Source organism: Megachile rotundata, chromosome 2 (assembly GCF_050947335.1).
Source record: "Megachile rotundata isolate GNS110a chromosome 2, iyMegRotu1, whole genome shotgun sequence".
Classification (NCBI taxonomy): domain Eukaryota; kingdom Metazoa; phylum Arthropoda; class Insecta; order Hymenoptera; family Megachilidae; genus Megachile; species Megachile rotundata.
Window position 1 is genome coordinate 23,219,184 of NC_134984.1, and position 22,925 is coordinate 23,242,108.

The 22,925-nt window shown below is 30.6% G+C and overlaps 6 protein-coding genes across 7 annotated transcripts; 4 read left to right on the top strand and 2 right to left on the bottom strand.

The window, feature by feature from the left end:
• Window positions 1-438: 438 nt before the first annotated feature.
• Spt-I (serine palmitoyltransferase subunit I) lies at window positions 439-3,541 on the top strand. Its single transcript, XM_003706846.3, has 4 exons — window positions 439-786; window positions 856-1,803; window positions 1,878-3,013; window positions 3,463-3,541. The coding sequence occupies exons 2-3, from the start codon at window positions 903-905 to the stop codon at window positions 2,381-2,383; spliced, it is 1,407 nt and encodes a 468-aa protein (XP_003706894.1). The 5' UTR covers window positions 439-786; window positions 856-902; the 3' UTR covers window positions 2,384-3,013; window positions 3,463-3,541.
• Window positions 2,886-4,945, top strand: RpLP0 (ribosomal protein LP0). The gene is made up of 5 exons (XM_003706847.3): window positions 2,886-3,013; window positions 3,463-3,554; window positions 3,635-4,045; window positions 4,127-4,471; window positions 4,698-4,945. The coding sequence occupies exons 2-5, from the start codon at window positions 3,501-3,503 to the stop codon at window positions 4,836-4,838; spliced, it is 951 nt and encodes a 316-aa protein (XP_003706895.2). The 5' UTR covers window positions 2,886-3,013; window positions 3,463-3,500; the 3' UTR covers window positions 4,839-4,945.
• On the bottom strand, window positions 4,732-11,088 carry Mpv17 (Mitochondrial inner membrane protein MPV17). The gene is made up of 5 exons (XM_076542238.1): window positions 10,807-11,088; window positions 10,565-10,723; window positions 10,371-10,486; window positions 10,037-10,258; window positions 4,732-9,953 (listed from the first exon to the last, which is right to left on the bottom strand). The coding sequence occupies exons 2-5, from the start codon at window positions 10,653-10,655 to the stop codon at window positions 9,828-9,830; spliced, it is 555 nt and encodes a 184-aa protein (XP_076398353.1). The 5' UTR covers window positions 10,656-10,723; window positions 10,807-11,088; the 3' UTR covers window positions 4,732-9,827.
• On the top strand, window positions 5,682-9,550 carry Gclc (glutamate--cysteine ligase). Of its 2 annotated transcripts, XM_003706848.3 has the most exons (9): window positions 5,682-5,831; window positions 6,512-6,621; window positions 6,973-7,158; window positions 7,369-7,541; window positions 7,624-7,838; window positions 7,946-8,314; window positions 8,406-8,756; window positions 8,827-9,008; window positions 9,095-9,550. In XM_003706848.3, the coding sequence occupies exons 1-9, from the start codon at window positions 5,682-5,684 to the stop codon at window positions 9,261-9,263; spliced, it is 1,905 nt and encodes a 634-aa protein (XP_003706896.2). In that variant the 3' UTR covers window positions 9,264-9,550. The 2 variants fall into 2 exon arrangements, with proteins under 2 accessions (XP_003706896.2, XP_012149231.2); XM_012293841.2 differs by lacking the exon at window positions 6,512-6,621 and having other exon boundaries at window positions 5,693-5,831.
• A 323-nt stretch (window positions 11,089-11,411) lies between the features above and the next one.
• On the top strand, window positions 11,412-12,996 carry Catsup (zinc transporter catecholamines up). Its single transcript, XM_003707005.3, has 3 exons — window positions 11,412-12,491; window positions 12,558-12,633; window positions 12,713-12,996. Exons 1-3 carry the CDS (start codon window positions 11,568-11,570, stop codon window positions 12,886-12,888), a joined length of 1,176 nt encoding a protein of 391 aa, XP_003707053.1. The 5' UTR covers window positions 11,412-11,567; the 3' UTR covers window positions 12,889-12,996.
• Window positions 12,997-13,636: 640 nt separating this feature from the next.
• Window positions 13,637-15,302, bottom strand: Ttc19 (tetratricopeptide repeat domain 19). The gene is made up of 4 exons (XM_003707006.3): window positions 14,770-15,302; window positions 14,438-14,700; window positions 14,053-14,360; window positions 13,637-13,981 (listed from the first exon to the last, which is right to left on the bottom strand). The coding sequence occupies exons 1-4, from the start codon at window positions 15,064-15,066 to the stop codon at window positions 13,785-13,787; spliced, it is 1,065 nt and encodes a 354-aa protein (XP_003707054.3). The 5' UTR covers window positions 15,067-15,302; the 3' UTR covers window positions 13,637-13,784.
• Window positions 15,303-22,925: the final 7,623 nt, after the last annotated feature.

Genomic DNA, 22,925 nt, shown 5'->3' on the forward strand with positions numbered 1-22,925 from the left:
GTAGGACGCTAAAAAAATTTGAAGCGAATGTCAAACAATTACCATTTTCAAAAATAGCTCTCAATTCACAAGAATTTAAGAAATTTTTGAAAAATTTGAAGAACGTAGATAGACTTTTATATGCTTATAAAATGAGGAACGACTGAGTATATAAGTTTAGTGTTAAACGCCATAAGTACGCATGCGCATTATTCTTGGTTATGGAATGTGTTGAACCAATTAGGGTCAACGTGCGCAGAACACGCAAAAACTCGTCATGCATTAAGTATGATCTTTCGTGAAACGAATAATTGAATTGGTGACCGCACATGCGCTTACATTCAAATTTTTATCTTTAAAACAAAACTGTTCTTATCTTTTACGGAAGGATATAAATTATACCGCAAATATGAATCAGCAAGAATTATCCTTACAAAATAATTCACTGCATTCATAATCTATTTGATTTAGTGTCATCCACGCAGTCTAAATAATACAGTTTTGTTCATGTTTTAGTAAGGAATTGTAGATGAAAATAAGCAAATAAAATTTATATGTCAGGCTTCAAAATAAAAACGTTATCTTATGATGATACTTCGAATATTCCGCCGTTAGGTGCTGCCATCTTGTGCTGATTTAGTTCTTTCAAAGTATCTGCAGTAATTACGCTGATACGCTTACTGAAAAATAATTTTATCTAATATATTATTTAACTGCTATCATGATGTCTAAATTTTCTCAGTACTTCACATTATCGATCTATTTTTAGTTGTAATACACCCTTGTGTAGTTACTGATAAAAGTCAGGTATGATTTTAGTATAAGTATATATTTTTTTAAAAATCACTGCAACCACTTTTTACTTTATTTTTACAGAAAAATTAATAAAAACAGGGTACACAGGACACTGTCTGAACAAAAATATGAGCACAAAATTCTTGTTTATTGAATCAATGGAAATTTGGAGTACTATACCTCAATATCATACGTTATTGGAGACATTCTTGGTTCTTTGGGTGATATGGTTTATCGCTAAGAAATATTACGGTAATGCTAGAAGAATACCAACAGAAGATGAAATTAAAAAGAAACTTCTAGAATGGCAGCCTGAACCTTTGATAACTAGTTCACAGCCAAATCATTCATCATTAAGTCCAAGATGCGTAACATCCAGAGCTGGTAAAAGCATAGTAGTTAATGGGAAAGAATGTTTAAATCTTGGTACACATAATTACTTAGGTCTGATAGAAAGTAATGAAATAGAAACAAAAGCAATAGCAGCAGTAAGAAAGTATGGAGTAGGCTCTTGTGGACCACGAGGATTTTATGGTACTGTTGATGTTCATTTGGAATTAGAAGAACATTTGGCTGATTACACAGATACAGAAGAAGCTGTAGTATATTCATATGGATTTAGTACAATTGCATCTGCAGTTGCAGCATATTGTAAACGTAGAGATCTTGTATTTGTAGATGAAAAAGTAAATTTTGCTATACAAAAAGGATTAGATGCAACTAAAGCTAATATCATCTATTTCAAGCATAACGATGTTAATGATCTCTCTAGTTTACTAATGAAACAGGCAAAACTTGATGAACAAAATCCGAAGAAAGCAGCTAAACTTAAACGTTTTCTAATAGTTGAGGGTATTTATATGAATACTGGAAATATCTGTCCATTACCACAGTTAGTTGCACTTTGTAAGAAATATAAGTTAAGAATATTTATCGATGAATCGATATCATTTGGAACTCTTGGTAAACATGGAAAAGGTGTTACTGAGCACTTTGGTGTCCCTAGACATGAAATCGATATGATTATAGGTGAATAATTTATGAAGCTTTTACAATTAACAAGTACTTATATTTGAATCTAATTTTTTTTGTCTACGTTTTAGGATCTCTAGATTGGGCAATAGGATCTATTGGTGGTTTTTGTGTGGGCACATCATTTATTATTGAACACCAGCGGTTATCTGGACTTGGATACTGTTTTTCTGCATCTCTGCCACCTCTTCTAACAGCTGCTGCTATTACGTCTTTAGAAATCATGAAAAATAATCCACAGATATTTAAGTCATTAAAAGACAATTGTATAGCCATACATGATGGACTTCAAAATGTCAATTCCTTAGAATGCTTAAGTTTTCCAGAGTCTCCAGTAAAGCATGTATACTTGAAAGAAAAACTGGATCGTAGCACAGAAGAAAAATTACTTTCCAAAATTTCAGATAAATGTATCGAAAATAATGTAGCGATTATACCTCCTGCATATTTAGAAGCAGAAAAAAATTTACCTAGGCCTAGTCTCAGACTTTGTGTCTCCACTCTCCTTAACAAAAGTGATATTGATTTTGCCTTGAATGTATTAAAAAAATGCACCGACGAAGTTTTATCAATATAAATCAAAAGACAATCAAAAACTTTTTAAAGTAGTATATTTTACATGAATATTATTTCTTATCATTTCCATGAATTTATACACTCATTGCAGTTGTAGGAAAATTGTTACTAATTCTATAAGCAAAACATATTATTTTCCTTCTACAAATATTATTTAATATCATTCCACTTTGATATTGTGATAAATATTTTATATCAATTGCTGGCTTAGAAATTTTTCTGAAGTTAAAGTTTGTATGTTATTTTATCATATGTTTACGATATCAAAAAAAGCAAAGAAATACAAAGTACAAAATGAAATATGTAAATAAATTTGTGTTTTATTCCGTTTTATGCATATATTTATTTTGTTATACAATAACATCAATATCATAAATGTTCTACAGAACATTTATATGTAAGTTATACTTCAACTCCATGTTAATAATTTATGCTTCAATTGATAATAAATGATAATAAACTATTTTATGAAATATAAAATATATCTGTGCAAAAATATTTAGTTATTCAAATCACAAACGTGTTTGAAAAGAAGAATTTTCGCGGGCGATGATGTATTTCCTGTAGTACACATGAAACTCGTTACAAGACTTCCTCTTTCTTATTCATTGTACCCTTAAACATTGCCGAGGTGAGTAAACTCGCGTATCTGTTTAAATAATGAAATATTTTAAATCATTAGCTAAAAATATTAAGTACTAACTATATATATTTATATATATGTATATAAATTTAAGAAAATTAAATTTTCGTTTCCTTTTTTTCATAAAATTCAGAATAAGTAGGTTTTCTAAGGTTAGCGTACCATGTGGTCACATGAAATTTATGTAACATATAAGCATTTTATTATTAAACATGTGTATATTTGAATGTTAATTGAGGTATAATGAAAATTATATGATGATACAATAATGCGTCTGAAAAACCGAGAACCACACAGAAGCTAGAAATAGCGGAACCCATCTGTGTGCGGTTTTAAAGATTATACGTTGCATGTATGCAGTCTGATATTAACTCATGTAATGAATTTTGTATTAATTACGATAAATTTAATATTAATAAGTACATGTTTTTTTACAGTCCTTAAATTGTTTAACTGTCCCTACACACACATCAAGATGGGTAGGGAGGACAAGGCAACTTGGAAATCTAATTATTTTACAAAACTTGTGGTAAGTATTTCTGAAGCACTTCGTATTTAACTGTATATATATGCGATCATATTATTCTCACCTAAAATTTATATTTTTAGCAACTTTTGGATGATTATCCTAAATGCTTCATAGTGGGTGCTGACAATGTTGGTTCTAAACAAATGCAACAGATACGTATGTCACTTCGTGGAAATGCCGTGGTACTTATGGGAAAAAACACAATGATGAGAAAGGCAATTCGTGGTCATATTGAACGTAATGCTGCACTTGAAAAACTTCTCCCACATATTCGTGGAAATGTTGGATTTGTTTTTACTCGTGGAGATTTAATTGAAGTAAGAGACAAACTTTTGGAAAATAAGGTCAGAGCCCCAGCTAGAGCAGGTGCTATTGCACCACTGAGCGTTATAATTCCTGCTCAAAATACTGGACTTGGCCCTGAAAAAACTGCATTCTTTCAAGCTTTAAGCATTCCCACTAAAATTTCCAAGGGTACTATTGAAATTATTGTAAGTATCCAATTTAATTTAATAATTTATGTTTATATGTGTTATATTTTAAACAGTACATATATATTTATAATATTTTAGAACGATGTACACATTTTGAAACCAGGTGACAAAGTAGGTGCATCTGAAGCCACTCTTTTGAACATGTTGAACATATCTCCATTTTCGTATGGTTTAATTGTTGAACAAGTGTATGATTCTGGTACTATCTTTGCACCTGAAATCTTAGACATAAAACCAGAAGATCTTCGTGAGAAGTTCATGGCTGGAGTAGCAAACTTGGCTGCAGTTTGCTTGTCTATTGGCTATCCTACAATAGCCAGTGTTCCACACAGCATTGTTAATGGATTCAAAAATCTGTTGGCTATTGCTGCTGTCACTGAAATTGAATTTGCAGAAGCTGCTACAATCAAGGAATACATCAAGGTAAGTCCTTTGTAGTATAATACTAACATTTATTGAATACCATATATGATGAATCATATATGTCTTAATGTCCTATGTAATGGAATCAGCACTAGAAATAGTAGAACCCACTGGTTTCTTAGGATTTTTGTTGAAAAAAAGCACGAATTGCTGTCTGAAATGAAATAATATGTTAAATATGTTTCCCCAAAACTGTATGTTATATTTAATAATAATGTTTTTGTAGGATCCAAGCAAATTCGCCGCTGCTGTTACTACTGCTGCACCAGCTGCTGCTGCTGCAGAAGCTCCTGCTGCAGAGAAGAAAGAAGAAAAGAAAGAAGAATCTGAATCAGAAGATGATATGGGATTCGGTCTCTTTGATTAAAATGTACATGTATAAACATATATACATTCAAGATAATTTAATTGAAGTTATAACTTTGATATTTTGATAAACCGAATCATGAAAATATAAAAAATGATGACATACTAGTTGTGGTTGAATTTTCCCATTTTCTATTGATAATAAATCAAAACCTTTCGTCATTTGCCAACTATAGATAATTATATTACAAACATAAGACCTTCATAATGAAAGTGAGACCAATCCACTTTCCTTGAAATGATAAATTCATTATAAATTAAAATTTCGTGTCTAATAAGTCTAAAATAATACAATAAATCTTTCTCAAACATAAAATTGCCCCACCCTCACAACAAACAGTTCATATATTGAGTAACTTGATTGCAATGTATGAGGTAATTGGTATCAATTAAAACTCGTATCACATCATTCAGAAAGTTTATTTGTTGAGTTTCTTTATTGCACACTTAAGTTATATACAAGATAAAACATTAATAGTAAAGCATGCTGCACAAAAAAGATAGGTATATCTGAAGTTTTATCAAATGAGAAATGACTTAACAATATCTTGAGCCGATATCTCCGAGCGTTTGTAGTTACAACATTGTGGTAGGAGTGCGTGATTACCTGGTATTTATATACCATTGAAAGTGACGGGATAGATCGTAGATGACTGTAGTTAGTCTATAAAGCGTTAGTAGTGCTGTACTTAATTCTGTTGCAAAATTTTCGTGATTTCTTTGGCGTCAGTAACGTTGTGCTTCGGTGTAATTCGGCAGAAATCGGGTTAAGTCGATTTTGCGCGAAATTCTATTACAATTGTTAAATTTGAAAAAACTCCCATATTGACTAACCTCTACGAATATGGGTTTACTAACCGAAGGAAGTCCTTTAAGTTGGGAAGAAACAAAAAATCTGGCTGACCACGTGCGAAAACACGGAATCATTCAATTTATTAATTTGTACAAAAGGCTCAGAGATAGACAAGGTGATATACTCAAATGGGGTGATGAGGTAATGACTATTTTATGACTTTGTTGATTATTCGATTTTATTTGCAATATTGTTATGAGGTGTGATAAGTGAGTTAAATAACGATGAAGTTTATTAGCTTAACTTATCTACCTTTTTTTATGAAAAATACAGAAGTATAAATTGCGCAACATTATTTGTTTTTAATGCAAGAATTAATTGTTTTAATTGCAGAAGAAATTGTATTTTTATAATCATAAATTAGCGTTTAAATTAATAAATCAGTATGTTATACTATTCTATATACTATTACAAAACAGTATCTTTTCATTGCATTTATGTTTTATGTTTCACTCTTGAAATTCTTCTCATTAATATATCTTTTTTATTTATTAGTTATTTTAATGGTACTAATGCCACTTAGTTATATTTTAATTCATTATCAGTCAAATGTTAACTACTGTAATCAACAGATGTTGCAAATAATTATGGTTTCTGAAGTATCATAAGTCTGACCTTGAATTTTCTCCAATTACAGCTTAACGTTTCTAGATACATGAGTTGACACTTTTGCATTTAACTAAGTAAATATTATAGATAAGTTGATAAATTTATGCAATGTATGCCAGCAAATTTTTTAAACATATTACTATATTCACATTAACAATTAAAATTGAATTGTTTTAATACTTTTTCATTTTACCTTACTTGATTTAAAATAGGTGGAATACATGATTATTAAATTTGATGATGAAGCAAAAACTGCAAAACTTAGTTTAAGAGGTGGAGAATTACTAAAAACGTTAAATGAAAAAGAATATAATGATCCAGAGTAAGTATTCTAAGATACTAAAGAACCCATAAAAATTACAATTACAACTGTTACTTAACAAATGCATTTCATTATTATGAAAATATGATATAGTAATAATCATTGGTATAACTAGGCAAAGACTAGCATGGCCTTGGTTCTCCTCAAAATATGGATTGAGCCAGTCTAAGTAGCTAATCAAATATCTAAATTAATAATTCTGAAATGTTCAGACTCTTAAATTTAAAAGTTTCTAAATAATACCTAATATGGAAAGATGAAATTATTAGTAAAGGGTTCTGGCTCATCCTAAACAAGAATTCTAGTTATGTCAGTGGTAATAATATTAGAATAATATATATTGTTTTGTAGTAACATCAAATCACTATGGAGGCCTGAATATGGTGCTTATATGCTAGAAGGAACACCAGGGAAACCATATGGTGGTCTATTAGTTCATTTTAATGTTGTTGAAGCAAATATGAAATATCGAAGACAAGAAGCTTCAAAGTTACTTCGACCCAATGAAGTTTTAATGTCTTTAACTAATTTTCCAAGGTAGATGAAGTATTTATTTATAAGTTAGACTAGTAAATATTTAGACCTCAAAGCCAAAGTGTACTAAATCACACTTTCCAAACTTTAGAGGAAAGCAAATAAAAAATGTAAAATCTTTGGAATAAGAAAGATGAAGTTAATACACTGTGGCTATGGAGCCAAATATATATTGTTTAAAAAAATATGATAATTTTTTTTGTTTTATTACAGAACAGGGGCACCTGATTTTACAGATCCTCCTACAAAACCAACACCAGACTCTGGAGCATCAAAAAGTTTATTTTTCCCAGATGAGGCTATATATCCAGGTCATCCAAGGTTTAAAACGTTAACAAGAAACATAAGAAAACGACGTGGAGAGAAAGTTGCTATAAACATTCCTAGTATGCATATTTCAGTATAAAATAATTTGGTATTTAAGATAAAACAAGTTGGTTGAAGTTAATATTGAGTGCTTGTTTGCAGTTTATAAAGATAAAAATGTACCAACTCCATTTAAAGAGAATTTTGATCCCTCTCTTAAAGATGATTCTATTAATGCAGCAAAAGAAGATCATATTTACATGGATGCTATGGGTTTTGGAATGGGTTGTTGTTGCTTACAGTTGACTTTTCAAGCTTGTAACATCGAAGAAGCAAGAACATTGTATGACCAATTAACACCTTTATGTCCAATAATGGTTAGTACTATGTGAAAGAATTATTATATTTCTTTCAACTCTGAAGATATGGAGTTAGCATATTCTTTCGCGCATACATTACAGAACATTTGTTTAACATTCGACAGTTGGCTCTAACCGCTGCCAGTCCATTTTATCGAGGATATATAAGCGACGTTGATTGTCGGTGGAATGTGATATCTTGTTCCGTTGACTGTAGAACACAGGAAGAACGTGGTTTGAAGCCTTTGAAGGAAAACAAATTCAGAATTAGTAAATCTAGATATGATTCTATAGATTCGTATCTTAGTGAACAAGGGGAAAAATACAATGATGTTCCTTTAACATATGATGAAGAAATATACAAACAACTATTGGATAATGGAATTGATAAGTTACTTGCGCAACATATAGCTCATTTATTTATCAGAGATACTGTATCCCTCTTTTCTGAAAAGGTCTACCAAAATGATTTAGAAGATACTGATCACTTTGAAGTAAATATACTTATTATCAATAATTACTTTAGTTTTAAGAATAATACAATTTTGCAACATTATTACATAAATACAAAATATAACGTTTCAGAATATCCAATCAACTAATTGGCAAACAATGAGATTTAAACCACCGCCACCAAACTCATCTATAGGCTGGCGTGTTGAATTTCGTCCATGCGAAGTTCAAATCACAGATTTCGAAAATGCTGCCATAGTTTGTTTCATCGTCCTTCTTACAAGAGTAATTTTAAGCTATAAATTAAATCTTTTAATACCGATTAGTAAAGTTGATAAAAATATGGCTCGAGCTCAAAGAAGGAACGCAGTTATGGCAGAAAAATTTTGGTTTCGGCGAGACATTACCTCAGACATAAAACAGCAAGATGATGGTCAAGCAGAATATACAGAATTTACCGTTAATGAAATTATTAATGGGAAGGTAATATTGATATTTCGTCTATAAATTATATTATTCGATAAATGAATTGCAATACATTATTCCACTTTAGAATGGTGTCTTTCCTGGTCTAATACCGTTAGTGAATTCGTACTTAGCCAGTATGGATGTGGACGCTGATACTCATTGTACAGTACAAGCTTACATGAAATTAATACAAAAAAGAGCTGCTGGTGAATTGTTAACAACTGCCGCATGGTTAAGGAAAGAAGTTGTTTCACATCCAGAATACAAGTAAGTATTTCTTTAGCTTATATACATCAAATGTACTTTATGATCTACTACATTGCTATCACTAACATTATATTGTATTGATATAGAAACGATTCCGTAATAACACAGCGTATCAATTATGATTTACTAAAGAAGGTACAAAAAGTCGTGTCGAATGAAATATCGTGTCCAGAATTACTAGGAACATGTATATCATCTAGAACCAATGAAACCATACCTGCAGCAGTTGCAAAAGCGGAGAATCTCCCATTATAAATGATGAACGGCAATAAGCTTAAATAAATTACAAATAATTTAGATGAAATTTTAATTTATTTCAGTACATTTCAGATGTTATTGTACATACTTAACAACACTTAAAGTAAAATGTGTTTGTACTTAATGATTTAATAGTTTTATAAATAGTTACATTCCATAAAATAATTTTATTTCTAATGTATTAAATTATGAAGAAACTTGTATTTTGTACTTGGCTCCTAGAGCAATGTACGAAAATAAAACAGCTTCAAAATTCAACAGGAAATTTTACAGGTTAAACAAAAGTTTAATATTGTCGAAATTTGTTATCTGTTATTATATCCACTGTTTCATTGTGTTTGTATTCACGGATATCGTTACTGAATTTTATATTACAATATATGATTGTTTGTAATATAAATTGTAAACTTCTCTTTCAAACGATATGCATTTTTTTAATGTTGTCATTATAAATAGAGCTTAAAGCATAGATTTTGAGGATATTCATATATATATTAAAAAAAAGTAATAAAATACATATATTTATAAATATATATATATATTTATTCCTTATACCTATTTCTACTTTTCTAGACGTGTTCTATATGAAATATAAGTATTCCATAGTAGAGCTACTGATTGTACTTTTAAAACTTGATATTGTAAAGGTATAAAATAGAAGTTAACTAGCTGAACTATAGGCCAAAGCTGAAAATAAATTTTGAGTATATAAATTTTTCATAAAACTTTTTCATCATGAATTTTACATCTTATAAACATTATTCTGTTACCTTATAATTATTCTTCAAAATATCAGGATATTCCTTTTTTAATTTATTTTGCAAATTTTCTAAATCATTCCCTTGTAACATACCAATTACTGATAATAAGACTCCTATGAATATAGGAGCAAAAAATAATTGATCACAACATACTTTTTTTAATACTACAACTCCTCCTTTTGAACCAATATATTTATCTAATATTCCATACCAAGTTCGAGTTGCAGGTCCCTATCATATAATTTAGTTATATAGTTAATATAGTTATAAACATTATTTAAATGTTTATAAAAATAAATATCATGCATGACATTAATTAGTTACAATCTGTAAGTTTACTTACAGCAATAAAAAATCCTATACCACCAAACTGAGCAGTTCGTACAAAATCTAAATCTTTGAATTCTTTTCGTTCAACTAAATTTTGTGCAATCTGATCTCCAAGTGCCATTAATGTACCTATTATATTTAACAATACAAACAATTATCAACATAAATTACAACGATACAAAAATGAAATGATTTATATGTTATTACCGGCTTGCGTAGCTTGAGTAAGCAACGGATATTTTGTTAATAATTTTCGGTACATTTTGACAACATTCCACGTGTTTGAAGAAAGCACCATTATTATTAACTCATTTATAAATGATTACACTTTGGACATTACAGTATTGACGTTACATTTACCATCTACTTCTAACACAAAAAGCTGATGTCATAAGCTTGAAATCAGTAAATTTTTGGAACCGTTCACCGAATACACACGTGATACCTACGTTTTTGTTAGATGAGGTTACAAAGCGTTTGACATATGCACAAAACATGTATAGCTAACAATACAAAGCACGTGACCATTCGGTTTCATTCTAACAGAAATGTAAACTAGCTTGAGATCAAGGGAATTTATCACGGTGATATTATATCTCTATGTATCTGTCTCGGTCTTACAACGTGCTACAAATTGTGGCATCGCGTTTTGCAGATAAAGAGACATGCAGATAAATAAGAAGAAAAAAGATACATTCTCCATATATCTTCATCTTTTTTTGCACAGTAGTTTAAATTTTAGATAGGGCAAAAATCAATGACTTTATTCGATAAGAGAACAAATTCAGAAAAAACGAATTCTTGTTATCTTTATTACGAGAGGAAATAAGTCACTAGCTTCTTGTTATCTAGTTACTATATTCTCTAGCAGAACAGAGTATAGATGCGTTGAAACGTAGGGTAGAGATCAATGACAATATAACTGAAAAATGATGAGAGGACCTATCACCGGCTTATTTCATTATTTTTTCTTGTATTATAATTCATATATATTTGTTTACTATATGTATAATCATGAAGTGAGAAGCAGGTAGTAGGCGGTAGGTTGGTATCACACTAGCAGCATACTTTCCCTCCAAAGCCAACTATAAACCTTATTTTGATAACGTATCATCTTTTAACGTGGCCAAATTTTTTTACCTTGTATAAACAATAAGGTTCTTACATTTTTATGCACGAATGTTAAGTTTACTTACTGAATATTGGAGAAATGACCACGATAATAAAGAATAACCAACGGTGTCATAAGAACGAATGGATTTCGAAGATTTTACTTGGAACATTTTTTTTACTTATACTTTTAAGCTTACCGACCTTCTGTCAAGCCCATGGCGATGGTGAATTACCAAGTTTTAAATATTCCAAGGAAGCTAACAAAAAGTATGTGGACAATGAACATTTGACACATCATGACGAAATTCTACATCAGCATAAACATGAAAATCACAATCATGATCATGGAGACAAACCAGTTTTGTCTGATAAAGTATATAATGAATTGATTGTTAAAGCTACTATATCAACTTTAATCATATCAGCTGCACCGTTTCTCATATTGTTTTTTGTACCTTTAGACAACAGTAAAGAACGCGAATCACTGTTGAAAATGTTATTAAGTTTTGCATCAGGTGGCTTATTAGGCGATGCATTCTTGCATTTAATTCCTCATGCTTTAGTTCCTCATGCACATGAAGAAACTGCTTCACATACGTCTCATCATGACAATGAAAAACATGATCATGGGCATGGTATGTCTGTTGGATTATGTGTATTATTAGGTGTAGTGATGTTTTTAATTGTTGAAAAAGCAGTGCGAATCATAAAAACTGATCACAGTCATTTACATGAATCTAAAGGAAATGTATCAAAAGAAAATAAAAATAATAATAAATCAAAGAAAGATTCTAAAGAAAAGAAACCTAAGAATGTTCAAAGTGAAATTAAAATTGCTGGCTATTTAAATCTAGTTGCCGATTTCTTACATAATTTCACAGATGGTCTGGCTATTGGAGCCAGTTATTTAGCTGGCAAAAATATTGGTTACATTACCACATTCACAATTTTAATACATGAAGTACCTCATGAAATAGGAGATTTTGCTATTTTAATACAAAGTGGTTATAGCAAAAGAAAAGTAAGATATTAAAATGATTAATAAATTATTTATTTAATAAATTAGATAATATAATTGTTATTGCAGGCTATGATGCTTCAACTTACTACTGCGATAGGTGCTTTATTAGGAACTTATGTATCATTACTTGCAGAAGGCATGGGTAAGAATAAACTATTAAAATTCAGAATTCACATGTTTATTTATTGAATATTTAATTTAATCAAGACTTTCATTTGCAGGAGATGTTGCAACTAAGTGGATTCTTCCATTTACAGCTGGAGGATTTATTTATATTGCAACAGTTTCTGTAATACCAGAACTTTTAACTGATACTAATTTTAGGCAGTCTGTGAAAGAAATTATTTCATTACTATTGGGTGTGTTTATGATGGTAGCAATAGCAATGTATGAATAGATTTCTTTCATATCTTGTGTTCACATATTGTGACTATTGCTCCAACACTTTTTTTCCATTTTCATTAGTGAAAATTAATGAAAATCTGAATATATTGTATAACATGAATACCAGTGAAAAAATGATTAAATCTATTGCTAATATTAGTATAGCAAGAAAAATGTAAACAAATATGAAAAATCATTCAGATCCTTATTAGAGATCGTTTACATTATAAGAGAAAAGAGAAAAATTACAACTTCAACCAATTTAAAATCGTATAAAGTAATTTCGGAAAAATGTTATTATTGTTTATGAAAATACCACGTTGTAGTGAAAAATTATAAATGAATTAGCCTTATAAAAAGTAATACATATATAATGGAGTATTTCATATTCAGTATAATTGTTTTATCAGTAACATGCAAATCATAATAATTCTTTAGTAAATCATTCTGCATTCAATTACTTATGATAAGGTTTTTTATATAGATCGTTTTTCCAAATTATTTATGCTATAAAGTGATATATTTTTTACATTAAAATTCCTTAATTTTGTACGAATATTAATTCCCTTGATAAGCATGTAATTACTGTAAATGAAAATAAAAATCGTATGTTTTCTATATACGTGAAATGTATAATTTCGTACAACAAAAGCTGTTTTGAATTTTATTTAAATCACTATAGATTTTATTGCAATTATGTCTCTTGAGATTATATGTTACAATAAAAATTTCTTAATTTTACAGAAACAAATTTTAGAAAATTATAAAATAATTGTTATCTTTATTTAATTCAATATATATATTTACATATTACATTTACAGTATACGTACATATAAATACTAGTATTTATTTTTATTATTTTTCGTAGTTTAAATTATAATGTTTCAATACATACATAAAAATTGATACTATGATAGTAGATCTTGTATTTTTTTCAGGCATTTTTCTGCTTCTATCATAGATTCATTATCGCTTTTAACTTTTGCCAATCTTTTTCCTTCTTTACAATTTTTTTTCGCTTCTTCATGCAGTCCCTTAATAATCAATGCATTTCCCAAATTGATATGAACAGAGCTTAAATAATCCATATCTGGAAACTTTTTTCCTACAAAGGTAACAAATGAGTTTGACACAATGTGAAGCTGACAACATAATCTACATTTTCATTGATATTACCTAATACCGCTGCTTTAGATAAATATTCAATAGCTTCATCATATTCTTGTAACATAAATTTAATACTTCCTATGTTACTCAGCAACATAACAGTCTCTTCATGTTCTTCACCATTTATTTTTTTGCATATGTTGTAAGCTTGAGTAAAATATTTAAGAGCTTCTGTATAATGTGACTGTGAGAAAAGCATAGATCCAAACAATTCTAAACTTATACTTAATAATTGCAATGCATCTTGGTTTTCACTGTTTTCGCTTAAGTGATTTTTTAAGCGGTCAAAACAAAATCTGTAACCTTTCTCTGCTTTTCTGTGTTCATAAAACAAATTGTAAAATAAAGAGAAGGTAAGAGAAAACTTATACTTTTTTTATCAAGGATTGCTTACTCTAAGTCTCCTCTTTTGCTGTATATATCAGCAATTTTAAGACTAATATGAATGATTGCTAAATCATGCTCTGGAACTCCTTTAGACATTAATCTTTGTAAAACTGATACAAACAATTTTTCTGCTTTATCCAAATTGTTTGTGTCATATGCTAAATTTGCCATTACATCATACACATAAGTTATACCATCGTAATGTTGTAAAGTTTGGGCTTGCATTAAAGCAACATGCAACATTTGCTCTGCTTTTTCAAATTCTTGTTTCTACAAGAGTAAAATGAACATCAGTCTTATTTATAAACTAAGCTAAACTAATACATTTCATTGTCTAACCTGAATTAATAAAATTGATCGTTTGATCGTCATTTTTAACTCTTCAACGTCGTCTTTCTCTTCTTCGGACTTAAATAATTTGAATAAAAAATTGCTTGATAGAATAAAAAAATTAAATTGCAATACATTTTTAGTATTGTAATTACTATAACTTCTTGTTTTATTAATTTGAGGTAAATATGATGTAAATATGTTTTTTCTTAAATTTAATAAACAAATATTTGCAGCGAAATAATTCGATTTTATACGAGTTTGGGCATATCTAAATGTATTTATAAGTATCTTTCGACAATACATGGTATTAAAGTTTTAATTTTTTATTACAATGTTACAATAATAAAATTAAACACTTTTAAACATATAATTTCTTTTTAGTCATGTATTTAAATTGTAGGTATGTATAATTGTACACTTAACCTACAATGATATTATAAACAATAATGACTCTAGTACAAATCTCTTTCTAGAGAAAATAGTGGTCAAATGAAAGAGCCTCCCCCGCTCGGTATAAAACTAAAGCAAAGAGTAGATGTAACAAGGACGACACTAGACAAGGAAACCCATCTCCTAGAGGGAGACAGATGACATAACCAATTTAATAGAATTTAATGGAAAAAGATACACATGGCGCCGTCCAGTGGCAGTGTCGAGAATTAATGAAACGACAGTTTCAAAAACGTGTAGTTCACCCTGTTCGCCGGAGAGATGGCGCCAAGTTTCGTTTTCGTTGATGACGTCATTTTTTAAAAAACCGCGCGCAAATAAAATATGAAACCATGTGTCAAAACAGTTCGTACACTATACTGAACGAGTCTCTTCGATAATACGTAATTACAAAGAATTACATAAAAATAATTTTGAATGCAATAGTTCGTAGATAATTTACAAGATATTCGCGCGAGAATGGTATAAAAATAATGAATTACAATAATTAATTTATATAATAACGAGTTACAATAAAATATATCGTAATATATTAATTAACAATCATTTTGCAGCATATCTGCAAGAGTAAGTTAAAAAAAAATAATAAATTTAAATAATTACAACAATAAATTTGTTAATAAACTACCAAAAAATATAGAATTATAAAAAACTTGACGTTAGAATAATTATACAGCAACCAATGAGAGTGGCTGCACGCTATTGGTGGATTACATGATGTCTGATTGGTTACTGTACATTACCAATCACTCTTGCACTTCGATTTGATCTATTGGTCGATTACGTGATGTCTAATTGGCTACTGTAAACTACCAATCGCACTTACACTTGAAGAGGTCGCGCTACTCAGTTTTGTTTTGCAAGTCGAGGAGGTCGGATCGGCCCTGTCAACACTTACCGGTACGAGTTAAGGATTTACTTTACCGATATTGTGCTTGTCCCTGTATTACCTACTGTGCTTTAATAAGTGTTTAGTGTGTTTTAATAAATATTTTTTAATAAATATGCGGGTGTATTAACAAATTTTATGGTGTGATTCTACAAGTGTCAGTGACTTTAACAGTGTGTTACCTACATGCATATACGGATGTATTAGTGTACCTAGTGTATTACTACTACTGTTTAGTGTGCTTTAATAAATATTTTGTATTAAATATGTGGGTGTATTAACAAATTTTATGGTGTGGTTCTACAAGTATCAGTGACTTTACTAGTGTGTTTCCTTAAGTGATTGTGCATGCGTATCCGGATTTATTAGTGCGTTTTATGGTGCGGTTATTTAAATGTTTTATTAATTTTTTACTGTTTTATTGCATTTTATGGAGTGGTTATTTAAGTGTTTTTACAAACTGTTAGTGGTTATTAGTGCACTTTATGTAACAGTTATTAAAGTGTATTGGCACATTGTTACTGGTGCTTTAGTGTACTTTATGCAATGATTATTTAAGTGATTTGACATATTGTTACTGGTGCTTTAGTGTACTTTATGCAATGATTATTGAAGTGTGTTGGCATATTGTTACTGGTGCTTTAGTGTACTTTATGCAATGATTGTGTTGTAGTGTACTTTATGTAGTGGTTATTTAAATGTTTTGACAAACTGTTACTGGTGTTTAACTGTAGTTGCCTATGTGTTTGGTTATATTTTTGCAAATGTTTACCATGCTCTCTAAAGTAATTACCCAAGTGTTTTGACATGCATTTTCGAATATTTTACAATATTTCACGATGTTACACGTATTGACAAACGTTTGCAAATTTATAACCGAACGTAGTTATTGTACTCATTTCTGCATGTCAATCAAAATGCAAATTGATAAACACAGTTAATTAATCGTTGTGTTCCTGTTATGATTACAGAAGGCCACAACCAACTTCACGGACAAACCGCCAAATCTAAATCTGACGAAAGCAGCCAATCAATCAAGCAGCCAAGCAGCCAATCAACCAAGCAGTCAGTCAATCAGATGAGCCACTTCTCAGATGCTTTACCAGTAAAACGATCGCAGTGATGCAAGTCAGCGATCGGTGAGTCGCATGTTTTACGATTCCTCCGGTTCCCATCATGTCGTAGGACGAATGGTCCGAAGCGACACGGGAACTGGTTGTATTTTTTATTTTTGAGCGAGCATAGTGACCACGACTGTACGATCGTGCAAAATTCGTACAAACTGTTTATTATATTTATTAGATCAGGTTAGGGTTTTCTTGTACATCGCGTTTTAACTTAACTTCTTTACGAATCAAATTAAAATTAGTACATTGAAGTCGGATGACCCTCCGATTTCGTGCTAGTTTAATTTTAGAGTCATTTTTAACTTTATTTTCACTTTCAATTGTATCGCGAACTCTTTTTAAATACACATATGTACAAGAAAGTTTCGCGGAAAACAGATTTTGATATCAAAGTTAATTATGAATGCTTTTGATCATTTAGTAAATTTACTTTGATATTAAAAATCTGTTAAAAATGAAACAATCGTATACTTAGATTTTTGCAAAGTGATCTTCCATTTTCCATTTTGAACATTTTTTAAAGTTAGAGTCAATTTTTGCTGGAAGACACTTTATTAGCATGTTTTTAATAAAATTTTTTAGCTCAGGATTTTCAGCACACATGAAGAAAACTGGTAGGTCAAAATACATGTGGCCGTGTTCATTTTTATGCTCTAACTCATGCGCGTGCTTAGATGCTACTCGCATGGGTTAGGGCAGGTGGACACGGTTTAGTTTTAAGATGTTTTGGCGATCGACAAATTGACAGTGAATTATCGACACAAGTTACACGTGTGTGTGTGGTTAGGTCGTGGACCTTGTGTCGATTAAACTATAGATTCATTTTTTAAATTTTACAAAATTCTATTTGAAAATGCATACAAAATGCAAGTAGAGTCATTTGCAAATGCATACAAAATGCAAGTAGAGTCATTTCAAAGTTATATAAATTGATTAAGTTACTAAATTGTATTAGTAGTTAAAATTATTACATGTACATATTACATTGAATATTCGAAAGAGTACGAAAATGAAATATGTATGTTCACTGTCGATTGTCGGTCGATTTCAGCAAAAAGGTATGAACTTAGAGTGTGAATGTAGTATTGAACTCGGGTGTCGGAGACGTCCCGGGACGTACTCCCTAGGATTAGGCTTTTTTGCACCCGGGTGGTATGTGTGAGAACCGTGGAGTGTGTTTTTGTGAGAATGGACTTTGCAATTTTTTAAATATAGCGATAGGCAGGCAGGTAGCTTACTTCTGGTGTGAATGAGTTAGTTTTAAGTAGGTAGGGCCAGAGCAAGCTTTCACGTTTCTCTGTTCTCCTCTCTCACACGTGAGATGCTTGCATCTGGGGGGTTGACGAAAAATCGAGAAGAGAAAAATATTAAATATGAATTTATTTAATATTCTCTTGAACTCGATTGTTCGTTCAGGCCAGGCCTTTTAGTTTGTAAGTCGCAGTCGGGTTCTAGATCCGACTGCAAAAATGAAGTATAAAGTGAAGTGAAGTGCAGTGAAATAAAATATTCTGCTCGGACATTCTTTTACGGACAGCGCATTCTGAGAATCGCTGGTCGTATTTTTATTTTGAGTAATTTTTCTTTCTAACTTATTACACATATTATATAAAATTTCGATTTTGTTACCGATCGAAATAAATGGATAGTATTGCAATTTTATAGATATAAAATTGTAGGCTATCTGTTTATGGAGATTGATAGCGAAATTGAAATTTTATGTGAAAAATAAGAATGTCCGAGTTACCGTAAAAATTCGCGAGTGATTTTTGTGAGGCTTTGCCGAAGAGAGAAGAGGCTATATGCCGAAGAGCCCCGGCAAAAATTGCCAAAGAAGAGGGGAACTATTAATGGCTGTCCATCTTAGGATGGACAGTCATTTTGTCACTATGCTCGCTAATATTTTTTTGTATTTTACATGTGCTTTTTTGAACGATATAAAATGTATCGTTTTGCTCGAATTTTTACGAGCAAAGCCACCCGCGATTTTTATGCCCTCCCAATTAAATTTCGAGATTAAAGATTTTTGCATAACTTCGCGATTAAATTTTGAAATTAGAGATGTTTGTATCCCTTCGCGATTCGAGATTTTTATGCCCGCCCAATTAAATTTTGAGATTAGAGATTTTTGTGTCCCTTCGCGATTACATTACGAAATTAGAGATTTTTGTAACCCTTCGCGATTCGAGATTTTTATGCCCGCCCAATTAAATTTTGAGATTAGAGATTTTTGTGTCCCTTCGCGATTAAATTTTGAAATTAGAGATTTTTGTAACCCTTCGCGATTCGAGATTTTTATGCCCGCCCAATTAAATTTTGAGATTAGAGATTTTTGTGTCCCTTCGCGATTACAGTACAAAATTAGAGATTTTTGCATACTTTCGCGATTCGAGATTTTTATGCCCTCCCAATTAAATTTTGAGATTAGAGATTTTTGTGTCCCTTCGCGATTACAGTACAAAATTAGAGATTTTTGCATACTTTCGCGATTCGAGATTTTTATGCCCTCCCAATTAAATTTTGAGATTAGAGATTTTTGTGTCCCTTCGCGATTACAGTACAAAATTAGAGATTTTTGTGTCCCTTCGCGATTACATTACGAAATTAGAGATTTTTGCATCCCTCGCGATTACAGTACAAAATTAGAGATTTTCGTATCCCTTCGCGATTAAATTTTGAGATTCGACATTTTTATATCCCTCCGCGATTTTATTTCGAGCATCGAGATTTGTACACCCCTTCGCGATTTTAATTTCCCCGAATTTTATGTGCTAATTATTTTTCTCTGTTTCAGGAATTCATTTTGAATAAATTGTTTTATCGTTGATTGATCTTAATTTCGTAATTGTCATTGTGTTTTCTGTTTTTCGATAGGGTTGTTTCACTTCTTCTCGTACAATTTTGTAGGATAATCAAATTTTGTATGTTTCAGATTTTACTTTTTGGTAAGCTAATATGTTCTCTTCTCAAATTTCTGTTTTAATAAATTTTTGTCTGTTTCAGTGTTTCGTCTTCGCTAAGTTCTGTCATTTCCTCAAATCCGCAATTTTCATTGCGTTTTGTATTTTTTGAAATTCTTGTATGAAATAAAGAAAAATTTTCCTCCTCCTCCCACAATTTTCTGTGCTAATAGAATTTTGTCTGTTTCAGATTTTTATTTTATGTAAGTAATGAAATAATTTATATTTGCCTTAATAAAATTTTGTCTGTTTCAGAATTGAATTTTTGGTAAGTTCCTACATTGTTCTTTCTTTTCGAATTTCTGAATTAATAATTTTTTGTCTGTTTCAGTGTTTCGTCTTTGCTAAGTTATGTTATTTCCTCAAATCCGCAATTTTCATTGCGTTTTGTATTTTTTGAAATTCTTGTATGAAATAAAGAAAAATTTTCCTCCTTCTCCCATAATTTTCTGTGCTAATAGAATTTTGTCTGTTTCAGATTTTTATTTTATGTAAGTAATGAAATAATTTATATTTGCTTTAATAAAATTTTATCTGTTTCAGAATTTAATTTTTGGTAAGTTCTGTTCAATGCATTAGTTTTTTAATTCCGAGCTTGTGGGAGGAAGGGTGGGCTCGGGCGCAGGTTTTTCGTCACGATATGTGGCGAAAAGCTTGCGCAAATTGTAAGTGCCTTTTGTTCTAACTTGCACTCTTCTTTACAATTTTTTAACTTGTTATATATTAGATTGTTACGTATTAGATTGTAGTAATAGCCTATCATTTTTATTGCCAATTGCTTGAAACTTAAAAGAAAGTTCTTCCAACTTTCTTCTTTAACACTTTTCTTTACAAAGTTTTACATTATACGAGTGCAATTTTAGAACAAAAGGCACAGTTAGGGATTTTGTATTGTAGTATGCGTGAGTGTGTGAAAATGTGAGTACAGGATGCAGGACCTATTTAGTTTAAGACTTTTTCTGATTCTAAATGATTTTATTTTTTATTTCGACGATTTCAGGTCTTCATTCTATTTTAGTCTTTGCTTGGAAGTTTTCAAGTCTTCTCTATTTTATTTGTTGCTTGGAAGTTTTCAAGTCTTCTCTATTTTATTTCTTGCTGCAAAGGTTTCAAGTCCCTTTTCTATTTTGTTTCTTGCTTCGAAGTTTTCAAGACTCTTCGTTATTTTATTTCATCTACTGTATTTTTGGTGATTTCAATTTTTCCAAAGTTGTATTTCGGATAATGATAGATTTCATTCCTTGTCTTTCAATTTTCTGTCTTTAACTGCATTCGTCTGTTTCAGGTTTTAATTTTATGTAAGTAATTTTTAATATTTCATATTTCTTTTAATTACTTTTCGTCTGTTTCAGGTTTTAATTTCATGTAAGTAATTTTTAATATTTCTAATTTTTCTTAACCATTTTTGTTTGTTTCAGGTTTTAATTTTATGTAAGTAATTTTTAAAATTTCTAATTTGTCTTAACTATTTTTGTCTGTTTCAGGTTTTAATTTTATGTAAGTAATTTTTAATATTTCTAATTTTTCTTAATCATTTTTGTATTTCCAGGATTTATTTTTACGTGAGTAATTTTTAATGTTTCATATTTGTCTTAATTACTTTTTGTCTGTTTCAGGTTTTATTTTCATGTAAGTAATTTTTAATGATTCACATTTGGCTTAATTACTTTTCGTCTGTTTCAGGTTTTAATTTCATGTAAGTAATTTTTAATATTTCTAATTTTTCTTAATCAATTTTGTATTTTCCAGGATTTACTTTTACGTGAGTAATTTTTAATGTTTCATATTTGTCTTAATATTACTTTTTGTCTGTTTCAGGTTTTAATTTTATGTAAGTAATTTTTAATGATTCATATTTGTCTTAATTACATTTTTATGTTACAGGTTAAAATTTTAAGTAATTGTATATTTCCCAAGTATATTGTATTTTATTTGCGTATTTTTATCGAGTCGACTCGAGTTTTATTTCACTTCTGCTCCGAAAATGTTAGCATGAATTTTGCATGGTAGCATGAATTGTGCATGCCTAAACATTATAACGTTTTTAGTCTTGCATGTGCTTCTCTATTACTTTTTTTTATTATTACCTCCAATTATTGTATAGATAATGAATAGGTCATCATTGAAGACTTCCTTCGAGGGATTTCATCAACTAATTTTAAGTAATTTTAAGTTAATTTTAAGTTGCGTCTATTGTAAAACATTGTAGTATGAATGAGTGCATGTGTGAATGGCGTATACGCGAAGACTGAAAACATCAATCATCGAGAGATCATCGAAGAATCATCGAGGGAAACATGCGTTAATTTTAAGTTAATTTTATGCGTGCGTTAGTTCTAAGTTATGTATGCTTGTGGGAGGGCGGGTGGGTCCCTGTAAGTGCCTCTCATTCTAACTTGCACTCTTCTTGCATCTTCTCAACTTTCAATGTTTGCACGCGTTAGCTTGTAGTATTCTCAGTTATTTTTTGTCAATCGTTCCGAACCCAAGTGGATCATTGGGGGTTCATAGCGCAGTGAACACGCGGCAGAGGTGAGCTGCAAGTGCTGGTGTAGCGCCAGGGACACATCTCTGCGGGGCCGATCGATTGATGAACCATCTCGATTTGCCGCCTCACGGCAGGGGTCTCCTCTCTGCGGTCAGACTTGCTTCAAACGCAAGCGGGGAGAAATGGGAGACCCTCCGCGGATGTGTCACTCGTTCTTGCCAGTACTTTCGGTTCATCTCTGTCTCGTG

Excerpts from the sequence above, each read along its gene's own strand:
- Ttc19 (XM_003707006.3), bottom strand. The coding sequence starts at position 15,066 with ATGTATTGTCGAAAGATACTTATAAATACATTTAGATATGCCCAAACT. Across the intron at positions 14,701-14,769 it reads GATCAATTTTATTAATTCAG|AAACAAGAATTTGAAAAAGC; the intron begins GTTAGACAATGA and ends TTACTCTTGTAG. Across the intron at positions 13,982-14,052 it reads ATCTAAAGCAGCGGTATTAG|GAAAAAAGTTTCCAGATATG; the intron begins GTAATATCAATG and ends TTACCTTTGTAG.
- Gclc (XM_003706848.3), top strand. The coding sequence starts at position 5,682 with ATGGGTTTACTAACCGAAGGAAGTCCTTTAAGTTGGGAAGAAACAAAA. Across the intron at positions 5,832-6,511 it reads TACTCAAATGGGGTGATGAG|GTGGAATACATGATTATTAA; the intron begins GTAATGACTATT and ends GATTTAAAATAG. Across the intron at positions 7,839-7,945 it reads CACCTTTATGTCCAATAATG|TTGGCTCTAACCGCTGCCAG; the intron begins GTTAGTACTATG and ends AACATTCGACAG.
- Catsup (XM_003707005.3), top strand. The coding sequence starts at position 11,568 with ATGACCACGATAATAAAGAATAACCAACGGTGTCATAAGAACGAATGG. Across the intron at positions 12,492-12,557 it reads GTGGTTATAGCAAAAGAAAA|GCTATGATGCTTCAACTTAC; the intron begins GTAAGATATTAA and ends TTGTTATTGCAG. Across the intron at positions 12,634-12,712 it reads ATTACTTGCAGAAGGCATGG|GAGATGTTGCAACTAAGTGG; the intron begins GTAAGAATAAAC and ends TTTCATTTGCAG.
- RpLP0 (XM_003706847.3), top strand. The coding sequence starts at position 3,501 with ATGGGTAGGGAGGACAAGGCAACTTGGAAATCTAATTATTTTACAAAA. Across the intron at positions 3,555-3,634 it reads ATTATTTTACAAAACTTGTG|CAACTTTTGGATGATTATCC; the intron begins GTAAGTATTTCT and ends TTATATTTTTAG. Across the intron at positions 4,472-4,697 it reads CAATCAAGGAATACATCAAG|GATCCAAGCAAATTCGCCGC; the intron begins GTAAGTCCTTTG and ends ATGTTTTTGTAG.
- Spt-I (XM_003706846.3), top strand. The coding sequence starts at position 903 with ATGAGCACAAAATTCTTGTTTATTGAATCAATGGAAATTTGGAGTACT. Across the intron at positions 1,804-1,877 it reads TGAAATCGATATGATTATAG|GATCTCTAGATTGGGCAATA; the intron begins GTGAATAATTTA and ends TCTACGTTTTAG.
- Mpv17 (XM_076542238.1), bottom strand. The coding sequence starts at position 10,655 with ATGGTGCTTTCTTCAAACACGTGGAATGTTGTCAAAATGTACCGAAAA. Across the intron at positions 10,487-10,564 it reads TACTCAAGCTACGCAAGCCG|GTACATTAATGGCACTTGGA; the intron begins GTAATAACATAT and ends TAAATATAATAG. Across the intron at positions 10,259-10,370 it reads GTATAGGATTTTTTATTGCT|GGACCTGCAACTCGAACTTG; the intron begins GTAAGTAAACTT and ends ATTATATGATAG.